This window comes from Megalopta genalis, chromosome 5 (genome assembly GCF_051020955.1).
Source record: "Megalopta genalis isolate 19385.01 chromosome 5, iyMegGena1_principal, whole genome shotgun sequence".
Classification (NCBI taxonomy): Eukaryota; Metazoa; Arthropoda; class Insecta; order Hymenoptera; family Halictidae; genus Megalopta; species Megalopta genalis.
In genome coordinates this window covers 2978712-2997452 of record NC_135017.1, presented here as the reverse complement: position 1 = coordinate 2997452, position 18741 = coordinate 2978712, and the positions used below count along the sequence as shown (strand labels likewise).

Below are 18741 nucleotides of genomic sequence, written 5' to 3'. Positions count from 1 at the left end.
TCCATCAAGCAGATCTTTCGCGCTTCGTTCCACGTCATCTTACGTTTATGAACCTTGTGCGCCCCTAGGCCTGGCGTAGCAACATAATCGCACCTATCTAAAGTGGGTATACAGCCGATTTTGTCCACAGAATGTGGACAGGATATCAAACCTGAAATTAATAGCTAAGATTGTTGAATCTCATCCAATTGTTTAGAATTTATCTCACAACGACTTTTTGTCACTCTACCAATTCTCGACATACAGTGTGGCATGAAAGTATTCGAACAGCTTTTAAAACGAAATTACTTTTGTATTATAGGGCCAAGTGATCTAAATTTTTTTGAGATGTTAGAGGTATTGGTTTACTAGACAGTGATGTTTATTTTAGATCTCGGCAATTTTAGACGTGTTAAAAATTTCATCGAAGTTAGTTGTCGTTATGATTTAGAACAAATTGAAGATCGCAAAAATCGCAGTTTTGACATGATTTTTAACACTTTTGACCAAAAAGGTTAGAAAGCGGGAGCTCTTTTATTTCTTTTGTCATTTCAAGTAAATAACAGAAAAATTGAATCGAAGCACTTTAGTCATTACGTAGTACACTGTTTTTTTAAAAGGCGATCGAATACTTTCGTTTCCTACTGTATAATATTCACCTCCGATTTCCGTTCCGTTGTGCTTGCTTAAATTCGTAGGTTGACCACTCGAGAACTCCGCAATTATGAGTGCGGCAATGGTAAATACGAGGCACGTCAGTGAGAACTTCTGCATTTTGGAACTGCCAATTTCTTTGTCTGAGAATCACTAGCAACGATTGTATCTGCGATGCTGACTATCGTATTCAGCACTAATTGTATGTATTGTCACCGAATGATACCTGATCCTTGCTGGTCGTTGATTATTTTCCTTGGATTCGGCAAACGCGCAACGAACAGAACGGCCGCGACGCGAGATCGGGAACTGAGTTGACGATGTAGCGAGATCACGCTGTTTTATAACTTCCAGTCACAAGGAACACCATTCAACTGATTCATGAACAGATATTTTTATACTGGACGACTCATTTAAATCGATCCAGTTAAATATTGTCGAAACCGTCGACGATATTAGTAAATGTTTCGAACAAAATTTGAATCGTTTTCGGGTGCATGTAAGCTGATATTGATCACATTTTTGAAGGTGAACGCGTCGAGGACATATGAAGCATATCAACGCGTCATTCTCTTCATAAAAATACTATGACATTTATTGCGAAAAATCATTGGTTTAGGAGATATTTGAATTTTGGGAATGCATTATAGTTTAGTAAGAACTCACCTGTGGAAAGTTGGTGATAGATATTATCTTCTAAATCAATGATTTTTCGCAATAAGTGCCTTAGAATTTTTATGAATTCATATGTCCTCGACGCGTCCACATAGAAAAGTCTTATTAACATCAGATTAGGTGCCCCCAAAAATCAAGTAAATTTTGTTTGAAACATTCTTTAATATCGTTGACGGTTTCACAGATGTCACAGAGTGAGTCAAATAATTGTCATATCTGAAAGAATTCATAAATTATGCGTCTAATTAGAAATATTTAAATACACGTCGTATATTAAAAGAATTTTTAATTTTATGTAGGACAGTATTATGCTGTAATGTTCCTAAACTGAATGGTTGACGAGATTTTAACCAGCGAACAACTTGTCTGATAATGCTGCGCGGCTTAGATTCTCTGTTCGACTAATCTTAAAATTTCGTTAGCCATTGAAATCGCGCTATTTTATAACTTCTAATCACCATTCAACTGATTCATGAACAAATCTTTTCATACTGGACGACCCATTTAAATCGATCCAGTCAGATATCTTGGACACTTGTGATATTGATCACATTTTTCTAGGTAAACGCGTCGGGGACATATAAAGGTCAACATTATTTTTTTAATGGACTCATATATTTTTTATTATATCAGTCGATTCAGCGCGGTATTTCCTTCATAAAAGTACTAAGCCATTTATGTGAAAAATCATTTGTTTAGTAGATATTTTAATTTTAATAATGCATAGTGTTTGTGCACTCGCCTATATAAAGTTGGTGTTCGAAAATACGACCTTCAGCCTGAATGCAAAGATTTTTACTTTGTCTCTAAACGATACTAAAATTTAAATATCTTTTAAGCAGCGACAAGAAGGCACCTTTGTGTTTACATTCTCCCTGTTACTAGCTGTAGCGCTGAGGCAGCCAGTAAGAAGGGGAATACAATAAACGCAGAGGTACTTCTTGTCGCGTGAGGACTATACTTCTTGTTGGCGACGCTTGACGATAATGTGAATGAGAACTATGCAGAATTTTGCAGCTTGCAAAATTAATCAATCATAGGGAATCGCAATGAAAGAGACTTGATCTTTCATTGTACAGAAAATAAATAACACACTAACTTATTTTGATCCAGTAATAATCTTTTCTTTGTCCAGAAATGATTTAATGGCAGGGTCCTTATTTTTTGTATCAGCGTCAATTAGCTCAGCTACACTTCCACAGCCATTTCCAGCAAAATCATTATAAATTTTGATGAAATTTTTCGCGAAACACTCACTCGTTTACTCGGCTACTTGCGTAGCTGAAATATACCGTGGCGAACGTGTTAGCCGAATGAAACAGTTGAAGCAATACCTGCACGTTGCAACCTTCACAAGCTATTCACCGAGTCCCGAGAACAATTTCAGACGACCCCGTCCACGCACATCGCGCGAAACTTTTTTCCCGTCTGCGAAGAATCGTTAGCGGCACAGCGCCCGACAGTCGTTTAATAAAAATCCCATTAAGTTCAAACCGTTTAACCGGCAAAGTACGGCATCGGACGTTCGTTTTATAAAAATCCCATGAAGTTCAAATCGTTTAAGTTCCCCGTGCGCGTCCGCTGACGCTCTGCAACGTCTAATTTACAAAGCAGCGAAACGCGCCCAGCCTAATGAATTATTCGGCCCTGCGAGCAGTTTAACCAAATTGAAGGGTGAAGGATTGGTCGAGCCCCGATCGATCCGCGCGTAATCAAGGACGTAGACCGACGGCGATAACCGTGGTTAACGCGAATTAGGTCCATTTTAAAAAAGTTCGCCGATGAGTCTTTATCGATTGCGATACAATTGTTCGGACAAGTTGAACGATGCCGAAGGAGTTACCGTTGTACCGGGAATACGTTAGCTTCGTGAAACGAAGCCTTCTCATGTGCGGCTTGTACCCTTATGAACGGAGTATCGTTAGCAGGTATCTCCCATTCTTTTGGATATTGGGCTACTGCTTGGATTTCTGCGCCATGATCAACTTTATCCGGCTACACATCACCGAAATCAGCGCGATCACTGCGTGTCTAAGCCTGCTTAGCGGCATCGTCAACATGACGATAAGGGTACGTTCGTCGGCGGAATGTTCGCTTTTGTTCACTGACTCCGATCCGTTTCCGCGCAATGTTTATTCGGCACGGGGCGGAAGCCGCATTGTTTGATCTGCGGTATTTATGAAATATTTGATATACATTTCACATACACATCGCACAAGAATGGAGAATTTGGGAAGGGAAGATACGCTTGTTCGAGCCTCGCGGCTCGTTTTTATAGTTACCGACTGTCGACGATCATAAAAACGAGGCGAAAGGCTCGAATAATCGTATCTCCTCTTCCCAGATCGCTCATTTTTGTGCGCAATCTGACCGCGAATTAGAGAGAATTTACTGTAAACCGCATTTTCTACTCCTGACGGACACTTTCAATATAAACGCATGCCGTTTGGTTTAAAGAATGCCCCAGCTACGTTCCAACGAGCGATGGACAGAACACTCGATGGACTTATTTGGAAGATATTGCTTTGCTTATTTAGATGATATCGTAATTTTGATTTCAACAATTCAAGAACATGACGAAAATCTTGCTGTAATATTTCAGATTTCGAGACACAGGATTAAAATTACAACCGGACAAATGTGAAATACTTAGGCCAGGATTAGAGTATTTAGGATGTGTTATATCGAAAGAAGGGATAAAACCTAATCGAGAGAAATTAAAGGCCGTCAGAAACTTCAAAATTCCTATGAAATTCAAATTCCAGGCATAAAATCGTTCCATGGATTAGCAGGATATTATACGAAATTAATGTGGAACTTCTCTAAAATAGCTGAACCTCTCGTAGAATTAACAAAAAAAAGAAGTACCGTTCCGCTGGACAGATAAACAACAGATTAGTTTCGATGAATTGAGAAATAAACTTTGTAAACAATCCGTGTTACAATATCCAAATTATTCAGAAACCTCGTTTTTAACTGCCAGACGCTCCAAATGGCGGATTAGGTGCACCTAATGGACATTTTTGTTGACACATTTCCCGTACGTTAAATTCACCCGAAAATAATTATACAGCAACAGAAGAGGAACTCTTAGCAATTGTATGGGCATCTTCTCTTCCCAAATTGTCCATTTTTGTTCACAATCTGAGCGTCAATTAGGGAGAATCTACTTTATGTGATTTCTAAAACTAATGAATTATAATTATAATTATATGAAATAATGTCGATAATTTTGATACTTGTACATTAAGAATCACATTCTATATATTATAATTATAGTTATATTATATTATATTTATATATAATATTTATAATATTATATATTATTTTATAATATTATTATATTTATAATATTATTATAATATTATAATATATAATATAATTATAATTATATTATATTATAAAATCAGATTCTATATATTATAATTATGATTATAATTATATAAAATAATGTCGACAATTTCGACACTTATAAATTGAAAATCACGTTCTAACGCAATCAACAGATTCGATTTTAGATATAATCTGCTTCATAATCGTCGTTCGGTATATAACGAACTGTTCGCTCGAAATCAATGTTAAAAAATTCGAAGAAAAATTTCAATCAAAATCAAAGATCTGCTTCAGGACCGAGTCTTTCTGCGCAACGATCAACCGATGTTGCGCCCGTTTTTACCAATAATCGTAGCTTTCGAGGCACGTTTCTATTTCGGCAAGTAAACTACATGCTCTTTGAACGATCACTATTATTCCAGACATTCCGATTCGTGATTTGCCGTGAGAAACTGATACACGTGGCCGACACGCTCGAGGCTCTGTTCCAGGAGACCGCGATGCAGCAACCCCCCGATTCGCCCGCTTTCCAGTTCATGCTGCCCTTTTACCGTCTGGGATATTACCACTGCGTGTGCATAGTCAGCACCGGGATCCTATACTCGATCAAGCCGCTGATAGGCGTGACGATACGGCACGCGAATCGGTCGACGCCGTTCCCCTCGATTTCCCCGTTGCCGATCGACACCACCGCGTTTTTCGTTGCCCATTACATGCTCGAGGTGGCCATCTCTTACTCGTTCTGCATCATAACGTCCGGGGTAGACGCGTTCTTCACCCTGTGCGCGTTCCGCATGTGCTCCGTGTTCCGTGCGATGGCAGTCGAGCTGGAGGAGTTGCCAAAACGGCGGAGCGACGGGAACGCCGAGCAGGTCTTACGGAACTGTATCGACCGGCATGTCACATTGATCAAGTGCCGAGAAATCATGGAGGAGATTTACGGGCCTATCATTTTCTCGGTCATGATGACCAATTGTTTGGGCATGTGCGCGTTGATATTCGAGGTCACCAAGGTCAGTGTAACCGCGACGCGAGTCATTCCGTTACGATGGAAGGGCGAACAAAATTGTCGAAGTTCGGGATAGAATGGACATTTGTGAAAAAATATACTGGGTGATTTACATAAATCGAACATCTATGTTATTTCTGTCACTGCGAAAGGTATTGAAAGAAAATGACAAAGCGGTATTTAAATGGTTTCGAAGCTGACGGTACTAAACAATCGTTCTACCATGATCGTTTTAATGATTTTTTCAAGGTCGTCGACGCTTTTTTGGACATTAACGTTTATTCTTCATAGCGGGACGTTGTTGATTGCGTTAAGACGAGTTCCATGACCTGTAATATGATGACCTTGAGATGGCCTCGACAATTGAAAAATGAGTTGAAAAATTTAAGGAATACAGAAACGGAAGAATACATAACCTTATTTTATTACAAATGCTGAAAGCGCCAAGCGCAGTTCTGTATTCCTTAAATCTCAACTCATTTTCTAATTGCCAAGGTCACCATATTGAAGGTCATTGAACTCGTCTCGGCGCAAACAACAACGCACTGTAAAAAATGAACGTTGATATTTAAAAAAATGTTGACGACCTTGAAAAAGTCATTAGAACGACCTCGGTAGAACGATTCAGATGCACGTGTCGAAACAGTTGATAGTTTTGATTGAAAAGTTTTCATATCTTTCGTAGTAACTTGGATGATCGATTTAAGTGAATCACTAGAGTATGTGGCCATACTCTGAAACGGAATTTATTCTTCTAAAATTGGATCGAACAATTTGAATTTTTTTGTAGCAGTAGAGAGAACTAATTTGCTAGACACAACTTATAAAATATGTTGTGTAACCGAGACCAAAAGAATTCAGTGGTTGAATTTTTCATATACAGGGCGACCAATTTGAAGATTTGCACTTAATTATCTCCTAAATTATAGGTTGTTTCTAAAAATGTTCGGAATGAAACTTATCCTCTTCCAAGGGGTACATCTTATGATAGTCACAAATTCTCTCTAGATGAATGTGCCTACGAGATTTGAAGATGACCTTGATTTTTTTAAACAGAACTGTATGTCATTTTCTAGATAAGCTTGTAGTCCATTCCAAGACGAATTCATTGACTTTATTCACTTTGGTCTTTCAAGATCGTTAAAGGTTAATTAATGTCCGAGTATTCCCTCGAGTTGTGCGCAAACGTCACGCGAACTCGCAATAATGATCATTTTTTTCTTCGGTTTACCAGACCAAAGTGTTATAGCTCAATGAATTCGTCTTTAAATGGACAGCAAGCTTATTTAGAAAAAATATACAGTTCCATTTAAAAAAATCAAGGTCAGCTTCAAATTTCGAAGGCACATCCATCTAGAGAGAATTTGTGACTATCTCGAAACAAGGTAAGTTTCATTTAGAGCATTTTTAGGAACAAGCTATAGTTTAGGAGATAATTAAGTGTAAATCTTAAAATGGGTCACCCCGTGTGCATGCGTAGATAAGAAAGTTAAAAATCGTGACTTGTTCAATTGTTTCTCCACATTCGTAAACAAATATTTTTGACACATCAACTTTCAAAGCAGTCCGTTCGACGTTCCAAAAGGATTTAACTCGTTCGGTCCACTTTTAAAAAAGGTTGTTTCGTTCAAAAGGTGTCTACGTAGAGTAAATTGTCCCCCAGCTTGCAAACAAAAGTGGACAATTTGAGAAGAGGAGGTGCGATTATTCGAGCCTCGCGGCTCGTTTTTATGGTCATCGATTGGCTACAATTACAGAGTGTTCCAAAATTATTGTACAAGCGAGAAATGTGGAGTTCCTGAGATCATTTGAAGTTACTTTTCCCCTAACGAAAATACAATCCGCGGCTTCGTTTACGAATTATTATCGAAAAACAGTGATCAATGAGAAGTGATCATTGGCTCGGTCGCCTCGCGTCTACAAATCTCGTCTCTCATTAGCAGGCGCGACGCGGCACTGACCGCAAGGGCGGAGCGCCGGCCGCACTCGCTCTCCGATTGGTCAGTGTTTTTCGTCAATAACTCGTAAACGAAGCCGCGGGCTGCATTTTCGCTAAGGAAAAAGTAACTTCAAATAACCTCAGGAACCCCTCGTTTCCCGCTTATACAATAATTTTATCTCGAATAATCGTATCTCCCCTTCCCAAATTGTCCATTTCTGTTTACAAACTGAGGGACAATTGGAGAGAATTTAATTTATTTTAAAATAATCTCTTTTCATCGTTTTCGTTGATGTAGAATGTTTTCGAAAAAGTTAATGAATGAGGACAAAAATGTATAAACAAAATATGTTTTCACTGTAATAGGTGAACGCTGGAATAGCGATTGAGAAAGCCGTAGCAATAATGCTTTACCTTATCGGGAAGACGCTTCAAACATTCATGTACACCTGGCCGGCAGACATGGTCACTACCGAGGTTTGTATCACCCGTGACAATGATGAGACTGCCGATCCTTATAGATATAATTCTTCTTCGGGAAGAGCGACGGTTTTCGCCAGGAAGTTTACTGCAGCAACTGGTACGAGGACATAAGTGCTAAAACCGGTAAGCTCACGCTTACGATACTGATGCAGAAATCGGTGATCCTGAAGGCGTGCCGTTTAATGGTGGTTTCCGTCGATCTCTTCGCCAAGGTAGTGCAATCTCATTTATGCAGGATGTTCCGAAATTATGGTACTTTCGTGAAATGATGAATTCCTGAGATTATTTGAAGTAACTTTTTCCTTAGCGAAAATTAAATCCGCGGCTTTGTTTACGAGTTATTATCGAAAAACACTGACCAATCGGAGAGCGAGTGCGGCCGGCGCTCCGTCCTTGTGGCCAATGCCGCGTCGCGCCACCCGGCAGCGATCGCGAGGGCGGGGCGTCAGCCGTACGCGTCCTCTCATTTGTCAGTGTTTTTCGTTAATAACTCGTAAACGAAGCCGCGAATTGTATTTGCGCTAAGGAAAAAGTTACTTCAAATGAATTCAGGAATCCCTCATTTCTCGAAAGCAACATTATTTTGGGTCACCCTGTATATTATTAGGCTGTCTCGAAAGTAAATTTTGTTTCTGAGTAATATGCAGAACGTGAATTTGCGTGTTTTTACTTGCGCTCGTACTGTTTAACAACGTGACGAACCTTTGGGACAACCTAATGTCCTCTTCTTTCGTTTCAAGATTTAATGGCTGCGGACATGTATTTTCCAGATTATAAATAGAACGATATCCTACTATTTCTTATTGGTAACACTTGACGATGACGAATAACGGGAAGGAGCATAGAAATCTATTTTCTGTTTCCGATGTAAATAAAAGAGATAGGAACTGATAAATCGCAGTAGATTTGTTGTCCCAAACGGAACCGTTCCTAAACAACTTCCTTTTTTCTCTTCTTTGTTGACAGTACGACAACACACTATAAACGTTTTATAAATTTAACGATAGCATTGAAAACTTTGTTCAATTTTATAACGATATTATAAACTTCGTTTAATCAGAAGCATGAGAATAATTTACAACATGTCAGGGAACTATGTTTTGTCGTATTAAAATCGCAAATTATCCTAAATACCTTTTCCTGAAAGCGATGAAGTTTTTGTAGAAAGTGTAACACGCTCAAGGACATGAATTGACAGATCAATTTATGGCAGGAAAGATGGTGTTTGACCGAATAATTTTGTCCGATCCAATGTATACAGGGTGCCCAAAATTATGTTACTTACGGGAAATGAGGTCAATGAGGTCATTTAAAATAACTTTTTCCTCAGCGAAAATGCAATCAGCGGCTTTGTTTACGAATTATTAACGAAAAATACTGATCAATCAGAGAGCAAGTGAGGGCGACGCTCCGCTCTTGTGGCCAATGCCGCATCGCGCCGGCCGACAGTGGTCGCGAAGGCGGGGCGTCAGCCGTACGCGTCTTCTCATTGGTCAGTGTTTTTCGTTAATAACTCGTAAACGAAGCCGCGAATTGCATTTGCGCTAAGGAAAAAGTTACTTCAAATGACCTCAGGAATCCCTCATTTCTCGAAAGCAACATTATTTTGGGTCAGCCTGTATATTATTCATCGTATCAACCGCTGAATCATCACATTGAACTTATCGCTGGTTGTCGCTTCCTGTGGGCTGATAAGCACTTCCACGAATGGCAAATAACTTTTTATCTTAATTAATTGCTTAATCATGTGAATTTTCTTTTGTATTTCTGTAATCTGTTTATTCGAACGTGTGACTGATTTCGATGTTGTGGGTGGACATAGTCATCTGTAAAGCGGGTGTTGCAAGCGACAAGTTGCAGGTATCGTTCGATCATTTGTAATCGCTTTTGTGGGAATTCCGGTTCCCTTTATCGGTTGCAGGTCTTGGGACAGATCGTGTTCGTCACTTTGCAGTCTCTTGTGGATGACGAAAACTTTTGGTAATGTTATTCATTGGTGCGATGAAGATTGGGATTCCAAATATAAACGAACATTTCACCGTATTACTCAATAGAAACTAACAATTCACAATTTTAGATCGAAATAATAAAGAATTCAAGAGCAATAATTCACAATAGTCTACAGCAGGGCTCGGAATAAGGCTGCACGCAACATGGTAATGTCGAGGGCTACGCCTCTTGACTCCCGTCGCGATGTCTCGTTCTTTGCGTCTCCCAACGTTTTGCTCTGTCTCTTTGCTTGTCGCTAATTAAATCAAAACCTGTTTTGAAGATTTCATATTTATCATCGATCAGAAATTATAGCTCTAACAACAAAAAACGAATTCACAATAGTAACTCATGGTGCTTCCAATCGATGAATTAGTTGTTCACGACGATTTTGGCAATGTTTTAAGACGTAAAGACAGCTTTATATAGGTCGTTGAACTCGTTGACATCAATGTCAGCTATAACATTATTAAGTAAAAAAGATATAGTAACAATTAAAAGATCAAAGTGACTTTAACTTAACTTAACTTTAACTCAACTTTGTTTCTAATTTTTTATATTGAAGTTTATAGAAGATTGAATACTAATTAAGCTACATTCAAAACATTTTTTTATCAAAGCACCGGAAATGACTGAAAAATTGCGATAACGTGTGAATGATAAATGATGATTGCATATAAGAAATATTGCTTATAATTTATTTGAACATTAATATTAGGTCATTAAGTATGAAATATCCGATTACCTAAAGCATCAAGTTTGATATCCGATGTTGCCGAGATATTTCACTTCGACCATCCTTTAGGCGCATATTTTGATTAATTATATTACTTTTTGCCCGAGATATAATAAACCAAACTTTCAGTCTCAAATCGGACATTTCATACTTAATGACCTAATATTCAATTGACTAAGGAGAATTCTCAACGTTTCATATAATTAACAATTAATATCTTTTGATTCTCAAGTGATCGCGCTTTCTTTTAAAGTGAAATCATTTCTACATACTTTTATCACTACAATCATACTAATATCACTTCCTCTAACGTCCATTGATGAAAATGATTATTGTTTATAGCGTATCTGTGGCTGGAACCGCACGGAGCGCCAAGAAGTTACTATCTTGATTATCAATAGAACAACCGTATTATGTAACAACAAAAATACCATTATTAAAATATAAAAATTATAAATTAACATTAAGAATTAACCATTAACAAATTGACATTAACATGCCTTTTTCAGTAATATCCGGTGCTTTGACAAAACAAATGTTTCGAACGAAAATTAATTAGTACTCAGTCTTCTATAAACATCAATATAAAAAATTAGAAACAAATTTTTTTTAAAGTCTGAAATTAAAATCATCTGGATACTTTAATTGTTAGACGAATTCAACGACGTATAAACTGTCATTAACGTCTTAAAACATTGCTAAAATCATCATGAACAGCTAATTCATCGGTTGAGACCACTGTGCGTCGCCCTAATGCGCCACGAATAATTGCTACTGTACGCGCCTGAGGTCCTCTGAGCCGAATTGGGTAACACGGGGAGCGAGACGCTGCGACGGAAGTCAGAAGCGGTGTAGGCATGCAATTTACCTACGCACGAGTACGCATGCGCAGTGCGTCTACTGGGTAAACATTGTAATTTTGAACTATGATGGCGACGCGACGCAGTGCTGCAGATGGTTTTACAATATTCACCCGGTAGACGCCCTGCACATGCGCCGTCGTTTATACATGTAGTTAAATTGCATGCCTACACTGGTCAGGAGGCGTAGCCCTCGAAATCGTCGTGTTGCGTGCACTTAATTCCGAGCCCCGGTCCTATAATACTGGTCCTTTTATCATCTAAAAAAAATTCAAGTCATTTAGTGCAGTTCTAAAAAGGTTATTCCATTTCAAAAGACGTTCGAATACTTTTTTTATCCACTGTAATTATCCATACAACTCATATGTCACTTATAAATAATACTAATATAAATAGTATCGCGTTGTGCCGTGTTACTCATTTCTGTCTATGAATTTAAATCATAAGACATGCAATTGGAAATGAAATCGTAGGAAATGACAGTCGATTTTCGCGACACCTTAACTGAAAAATTTTTATTCTCTATTTTCAATTTGTTTCTTCATGTAGAATCGCTCCCTTCACCCCCTTCATGTAGAGTTACCCTCCCACTTTCACCAACGCTGGAACTATGATATAATACAACTATAATATATGCTATAATATATGCTAATAATATGCTAATATAGGCTATAATATATGCTAATAATATGCTAATATATGCTATAATAAATGCTAATAATATGCTAATATATGCTATAATATATGCTAATAATATGCTAATATATGCTATAATATATGCTAATATATGCTATAATATATGCTAATAATATGCTAATATATGCTATAATATATGCTAATATATGCTATAATATATGCTAATAATATGCTAATATATGCTATAATATATGCTAATAATATGCTAATATATGCTATAATATATGCTAATAATATACTTATTTATGCTATAATATATGCTATAATATGCTATAATATATGCTAATAATATACTTATTTATGCTATAATATATGCTATAATATATAACTATAATATACGCTATAATATAGAACATACTTTTCCCCATTACGTAACAATAAACAAAAAAATTATCGAAGGCGTACAGTCTTGGCGTCTCGTTTCGTAAATTTCTCCAATGTGGAATCTCGGAGATCACACATCGAGACCAGCCGTTCGAGATGATGAAACGTGTTTGAACACCGGTGTTAGCACTAATAGATTTCTTCTTCCTTTCTCCTAACCTGCTTGTAATTCGTACGTGGCTAATCGTGTCGAACGCCATTCCCATTTTTCAACGTGACAATGGTCACGTCAGCCACTCCGACGCTATCTCTGCAGTATTATGAACCATCTTCCACTTAAATATAGCCTTTTACTCCTTGGCCGATGAAAAATACAGACCCTGATCATTTTTAGTTTTGCGATAAGTGTCGTGTGAAAACTACGAAGATACATTTATTAATAATTGCTAAGATTTTAGTAAAATATTCGTATGAATAAGCAAATTTTTGGAAAAGTTCTACACACCTTTATTTAATAATAGTTACAGCGTAGAAATAAATTCTGAGATTAATCATCTTGACAGTTCCAGTAGATTTACTGTTAATTAACGTATACAAATATAGCGTTGTAGTATTATAAAATTAGTAATTATATTTAAGTGTGTTATTTTAATAGTTCAGCTATAGGAATTCTACTAATAGCATTCTCGATGACTGCATTATACAAGGAAGATAGCTTAAAGATCTTTCCTCAAATATCTTCTTTCAAAATAGATACCATAATTGATGTAATCATTAAAAATGACTATTAGAATAGTTGAAAATGAATTCTTGAATGAATTAAATTTTCCTGTTTACTGGATCCAATATCATAACAGCATGTAAGCTCATGCCATTCAATTTTGCAATCAGCAGAATTTTTTTGTAAACTATTACACCAACTGTTTATTGTTATATAGCAATTTATATTACAATTTACAATATGTAGTAATTTGTATTTGAGTTTACAATATATAGCAATACCGATTTATGTATTCAATAATATATAGCAATACCAATTTATGTACTTAATAATATATAGCAATACAAATATATGTATCTAATAATATGTAGCAATACCTGTTTATATGTACATTTAATAATTTACAGCAATTTATAGTACATAGCAATACCAATTTATATATAATAATACATAGAAATATATTTTCCATGATTGTTTTCGTTAAATATATAGTCGTCTACGTTAATATAATTTTAGAAAAAATTTCAAAAGAAAGACACAGTTATTTATTCATTATTTGTTCAAGGACGAATTTTTATAAGAAAAATATTTTTTTAATATTGCATTTTTCTCTTAAAGCGACATGACCGTTTCTCAGAGAGTATTTTCTCGGAACCGTAAATGAGGAATGTATTTCCACCGCCTGTCCTATCTTTAACCAGTTCGATATTCGTAACGACTATACTCGTCATAGCCCAAAATACACACCATAACAAAACTATAACATACGAACATTGCGAAAAATTCTATGTAACGTAGAAATTTATTTTTCTTTCGCTGGTAGCATTATTGTTTGCACTCTAGAAAAGCATGTCGTTCAGTTGTATGAAGTACCTAAGTCAACGGTCTCGAAAACTGAGGCAAAAAAATTTAAACATGTTACTGGCAAACTAAACACTACGAAAAGGAATTTTTGTTTCCAATTGTTGATATTAGTCGTGCAGTATTTAAAGTGATATTGTGTGTGCAATAGTTTTTGATTATACAAAATGCCACACGGAAAAATCTAAATGCAACGGAGATCAATATAATTAACAATTTAAAGAAGGAAAACTATTCGATGCGAAATTCTTCCTTTCTTTATCCCGCACAAAAGAAGTATAATAATATCGAAAAATGAATAGTTTAAAAGATTTTTTGAAAAAATGTCTTCATCGAAGTAAATGTTCAACGACAAAAAGTGTTCAACGCTTTTTAATCGTGTTCATTGCCGAATGAAGTTGTTGCTTAATTATTGCTCTGCAATGAACTGTAATTTGAGCCGTTTATTTTGAAAGTGGCATGAGTCTCTTTGTTTTTAAGTCGATATATTTAAGGGTTTGCGTTTTAACACGTTTAAAAATATGGATGCTAACTTTCGAGAAGATTTACTTGTATTTGTTATCTCAGGATACTGATATTTTTCTCAGTATAAATAATTTCGTATAAACATTAAAAAATCACCACTTTTCATTACGATAAAGTGGCTTAAACCACTTTCAAAATAAACGGCTCATTTGTTCTTTTAAATCGCCTACCGAATTAACAGGATATGCTTGTACCTTATTTATTATGTGTTCTCGTAGGAAAAAAAATTCTAGGAGTTTCAGATAAGGCGAACGAGGTTTTGAAGAACGTGTACTGAAATACTCTCTCTTATCACCATATAAAAAAAATATTCTAAAAATATTCTAAAAATATTCTAAAAATATTCGAAAATATTCTAAATTTGATCGAGTTTGCAATGGAACATCATGAACAAGTTTAAAAAAAATCTTTTAAATTGTTCATTTTTCGATAATATTACCCTAACACTTTTTTATGCAGAATAAAGAAAGAACTCGAATATATGCAAGAAAAATGTAATTATCCATTCAGAAAAACGTCGATGATCTTTACATAAACTTTACGCATCCACTTACAGGAAAACTATTTATTTCACATTATGACTCCTTTGAGACCATTCATTTTCCTCCTCTAACATTTTTTCATAACTCGAGCCAGAACGAAGATTTAGCTTGTTACAGATCCAACCTTGTATACTTTAATATTCTTAATTAAATGATATATTTTATAAAAATGTTGTATTTAAACGAAATATGAAGAAAATCAAGCAAACACAGTATAACTGCAGTAACTTGCAACTTTTCAAAGGGATTGCAGTAGCCAACCGGTTAATTCGTACCGGTTGTATCATCGTTATGGCAATTTCCGTCCGAGGTGTTTATTGGCGTTGTTAGCACGTGCATCGGTTTCCTCGTTGGAAATTGTATTGGCTGCGCAACGAACGAGCGTTTATGTTTCTGAAATAACCGGAAGAATGGCTCGAATCGTTAAAACGAGAGAATGTTGGCGATACTTTCTTCCACACGTTCTTCAAAGATTGTTGAACATGAATCCATACTCCGTTGACACGTTCATGGCCAAACGTTGGCCTTACGCATTCCTACAGTGGTCCGAAGCTCCTCGACGCTATTAGACGGAGCGCTTTCTATTTGAAAAAGATTTTTCTACTCGACGATTTTTCAAATCTATCGAAATAACGTTAACAAACGTTCCGTCAAGGTAGCGTAAATACCGGGTGTTCCACGTAACTGTCGCCGCGATTTCTCGAGCACTCCCGATAGTCTGACAAAAAAATGTTCCGAGCAAAAGTGAATCAGTTACAGATTACGATTTAACAAATCTTAGAAAAAATGTTCTATTCGGAAAAATCAAGGTCGCCGTCATTCTTTTAAATTGCATGGTATATTTTTTACTTCGTATTATTGTAGCTCATGTTGAGTCGAATTTATAGCATAACCTTCGGACGACACTGTACGAGATTTAATTAAACATAGAGATTTATTGTTTCTTTTTTTTTAATTTGACGTGTTTTGTGTACGTGTAAGGGTTAATAGGCTAGGGATGTCATGAGACTCAATAATCGATAAATTATGACGATAATCTCTAGAAGAAGTGCAGTAAATTCTCCCCAATTGTCTCTCAGCTTATAAACAAAAATAGACAATTTGAGAAGGAGAGATACGATTATTCGAGTCTCGTGGCTCGTTTTTATAGTTGCCGATTGTCAACAGCTATAAAAATGAGCTGCGATGTTCGAATAATCGTATCTCCTCTTCCCAAATTGTTCATTTTTCAATTTTCAAATTTTCATTTGACAATTGGAGAGAATTTACTGTATTGACTTCGACAAAAGTTAATTTCTTATTATATCTCGTTTCTTCGTAACAATTGAAAGTTTCTTATTTCTTAACAATTTTAAAGAAAGAAATTTCTTTCATAATGTTTCTATTTTTCGTAATCTTATTAACTCTTTACGTGTATTAACAATATTGCGACTTACTGTAAATAATAGTTCTTAATCGATGGTATTAATAAAATTGTTCTATCTAAATATAAGTAAAAGTGTTTTCAATTTTGAATATGTTTGTCTTACAGTTTGTTGTTTCTGATCATTGGCGTTTTTATTTATCTGAACCAGTCTAACAATAAGTTGCTCAAAATCGCTGAAATTGCAACAGAACGATTTATGTGCAAGATGTGCTACGAATTAAATCGAAAATCTGGATTATGTATGGATTATCAATAACCACTTAATAAGTATTAAACAATTTCAAGGCAGAAACATGAAAAGAAGTGCTATCCTCGTGATAACTGATAAAATCGAAAATGTTAAATAATTTTAATAAATGTAAAATACTTTTAATAAATATAAAATAATTTTAGTAAATGTATAATACTTTTAATAAATGTATAATACTTTTAATAAATGTATAATACTTTTAATAAATGTATAATACTTTTAATAAATGTAAAATAAATGTAATAAACGTAAAATAAGTGTTATAAATGTAAAATAATTTTAGTACATGTAAAATTAGACAAAAATGGAAATGATGAGATAGAAAGTTTCGTTTATCCGTTAATAGCTTCAAGTATTTTACCAGTACCCTAAAATTCTTCTATTCTCACTGTCTTGTATTTCACTAGTTAATATTTAGCATAAATATTGGCATTAAAATTGCCAGAACAATTATAATTGTTCTGATATTTGCACATAGAGTTAAAAGCATTGATTATATCATGATTGCTGCATTCCGAATTCCTCTAACACTTTTACTATCTCTAGCACACTTAAAGGACGGTAAAAGAATGCTCACAAAGTTCGAAACATTACATTTCTCAGAGTAGAATTCATGTAGTAGTCCTATCGTCAGGTCTTTTATTAGGAAAGTATTTAACGATAGAGTAAACAAAATAAATCAGACTCATCCAGTTAGATTAGACTCAAATCGGACTCATTCTTACTGGAATTAATGTTAGAGTTTGATGTGAAGAGAAAATCATCCCGTCTTGAGTATATTTGTAATGGAACAAGAAGATGAAGAGGTGATAGAAGCATAAGAAAAAGAAGAAAAGCATAAAAAGAATAAGCCAAAGAGGAGGAAGAAGCTGAAAAAGAAGCAGGAGCATAAAAAGAAGAAGCAGGAACAGAAAAATAATAAGAAGCTACAGTATAGGATGAAGTAGAAGCGCAAAAAGAAGAAGCAGAAGCAGAAAAATAAAAAGAACATGCAGAGACAGAAGAAGAAGAAGCTGAAGAAAAAGAAGTATAAAAAGAAGAAGCAGAAACAGAAACAGACGCATAAAACGAAGAATTAGAAACAGAAGAAGAATAAGAAGCTAAAGAATAGGAAAAGGAAGCATAAACAGAAGGAGCAGAAACAGAAGAATAAAAGGAAACAGCAGAAACAGGCGCATAAAACGAAGAAGTAGAAACAGAAGAAGAATAAGAAGCTAAAGAATAGGAAGAGGAAGCATAAACAGAAGAAGCAGAAACAGAAGAATAAAAGGAAAAAGCAGAAACAGGCGCATAAAACGAAGAATTAGAAACAGAAGAATAACAAGGAGCTAAAGAATAGAAGAAGGAGAAGCATAAAAAGAAACACAAACGAAAAAAGAAGATGCAGAAGCTGAAGATTAGAAGAGGCATAAAAAGAAGAAGCAGAAACTGAAGCATAGAAAGAAGATGCAAAAACAGAAGAATAGAAAGAAAGTAAAGAATAGAAAAAAGAAGAAGAAGAAGCATAGAAAAAAGGAGCAGAAGAATGAAAAGAAGCAGAAACGAAGGAATAAAAAGAAGAAGCAGAAATAGAAGCATAAAAACAGAAGAAGAATAAGAAGTTAAAGAACAGGAAGAAGAAGAAGCAGCAGCCGAAGGGGACGAAGCATAAAAAGAAGCAGAAGCAGAAGAGTAATAAGAAGCTAACGAATATTAAGAAGAAAAGAAGCAGAAGAAGAAGAAGAAGAAGAAGAAGAAGA

General features: G+C 35.6%; 2 protein-coding genes across 4 annotated transcripts in view; one reads left to right on the top strand and one right to left on the bottom strand.

Annotated features, from left to right (window-relative positions):
* Flo2 (flotillin-2) overlaps positions 1–18741 on the bottom strand; it is a 483891-nt gene that overhangs the window by 405365 nt on the left and 59785 nt on the right. The gene's annotated exons all lie outside the window — the stretch shown is intronic.
* LOC117221870 (odorant receptor 47a-like) lies at positions 3136–8967 on the top strand. The gene is made up of 5 exons (XM_033473156.2): positions 3136–3378; positions 5064–5654; positions 7956–8066; positions 8132–8284; positions 8843–8967. Exons 1-5 carry the CDS (start codon positions 3136–3138, stop codon positions 8900–8902), a joined length of 1158 nt encoding a protein of 385 aa, XP_033329047.2. The 3' UTR covers positions 8903–8967.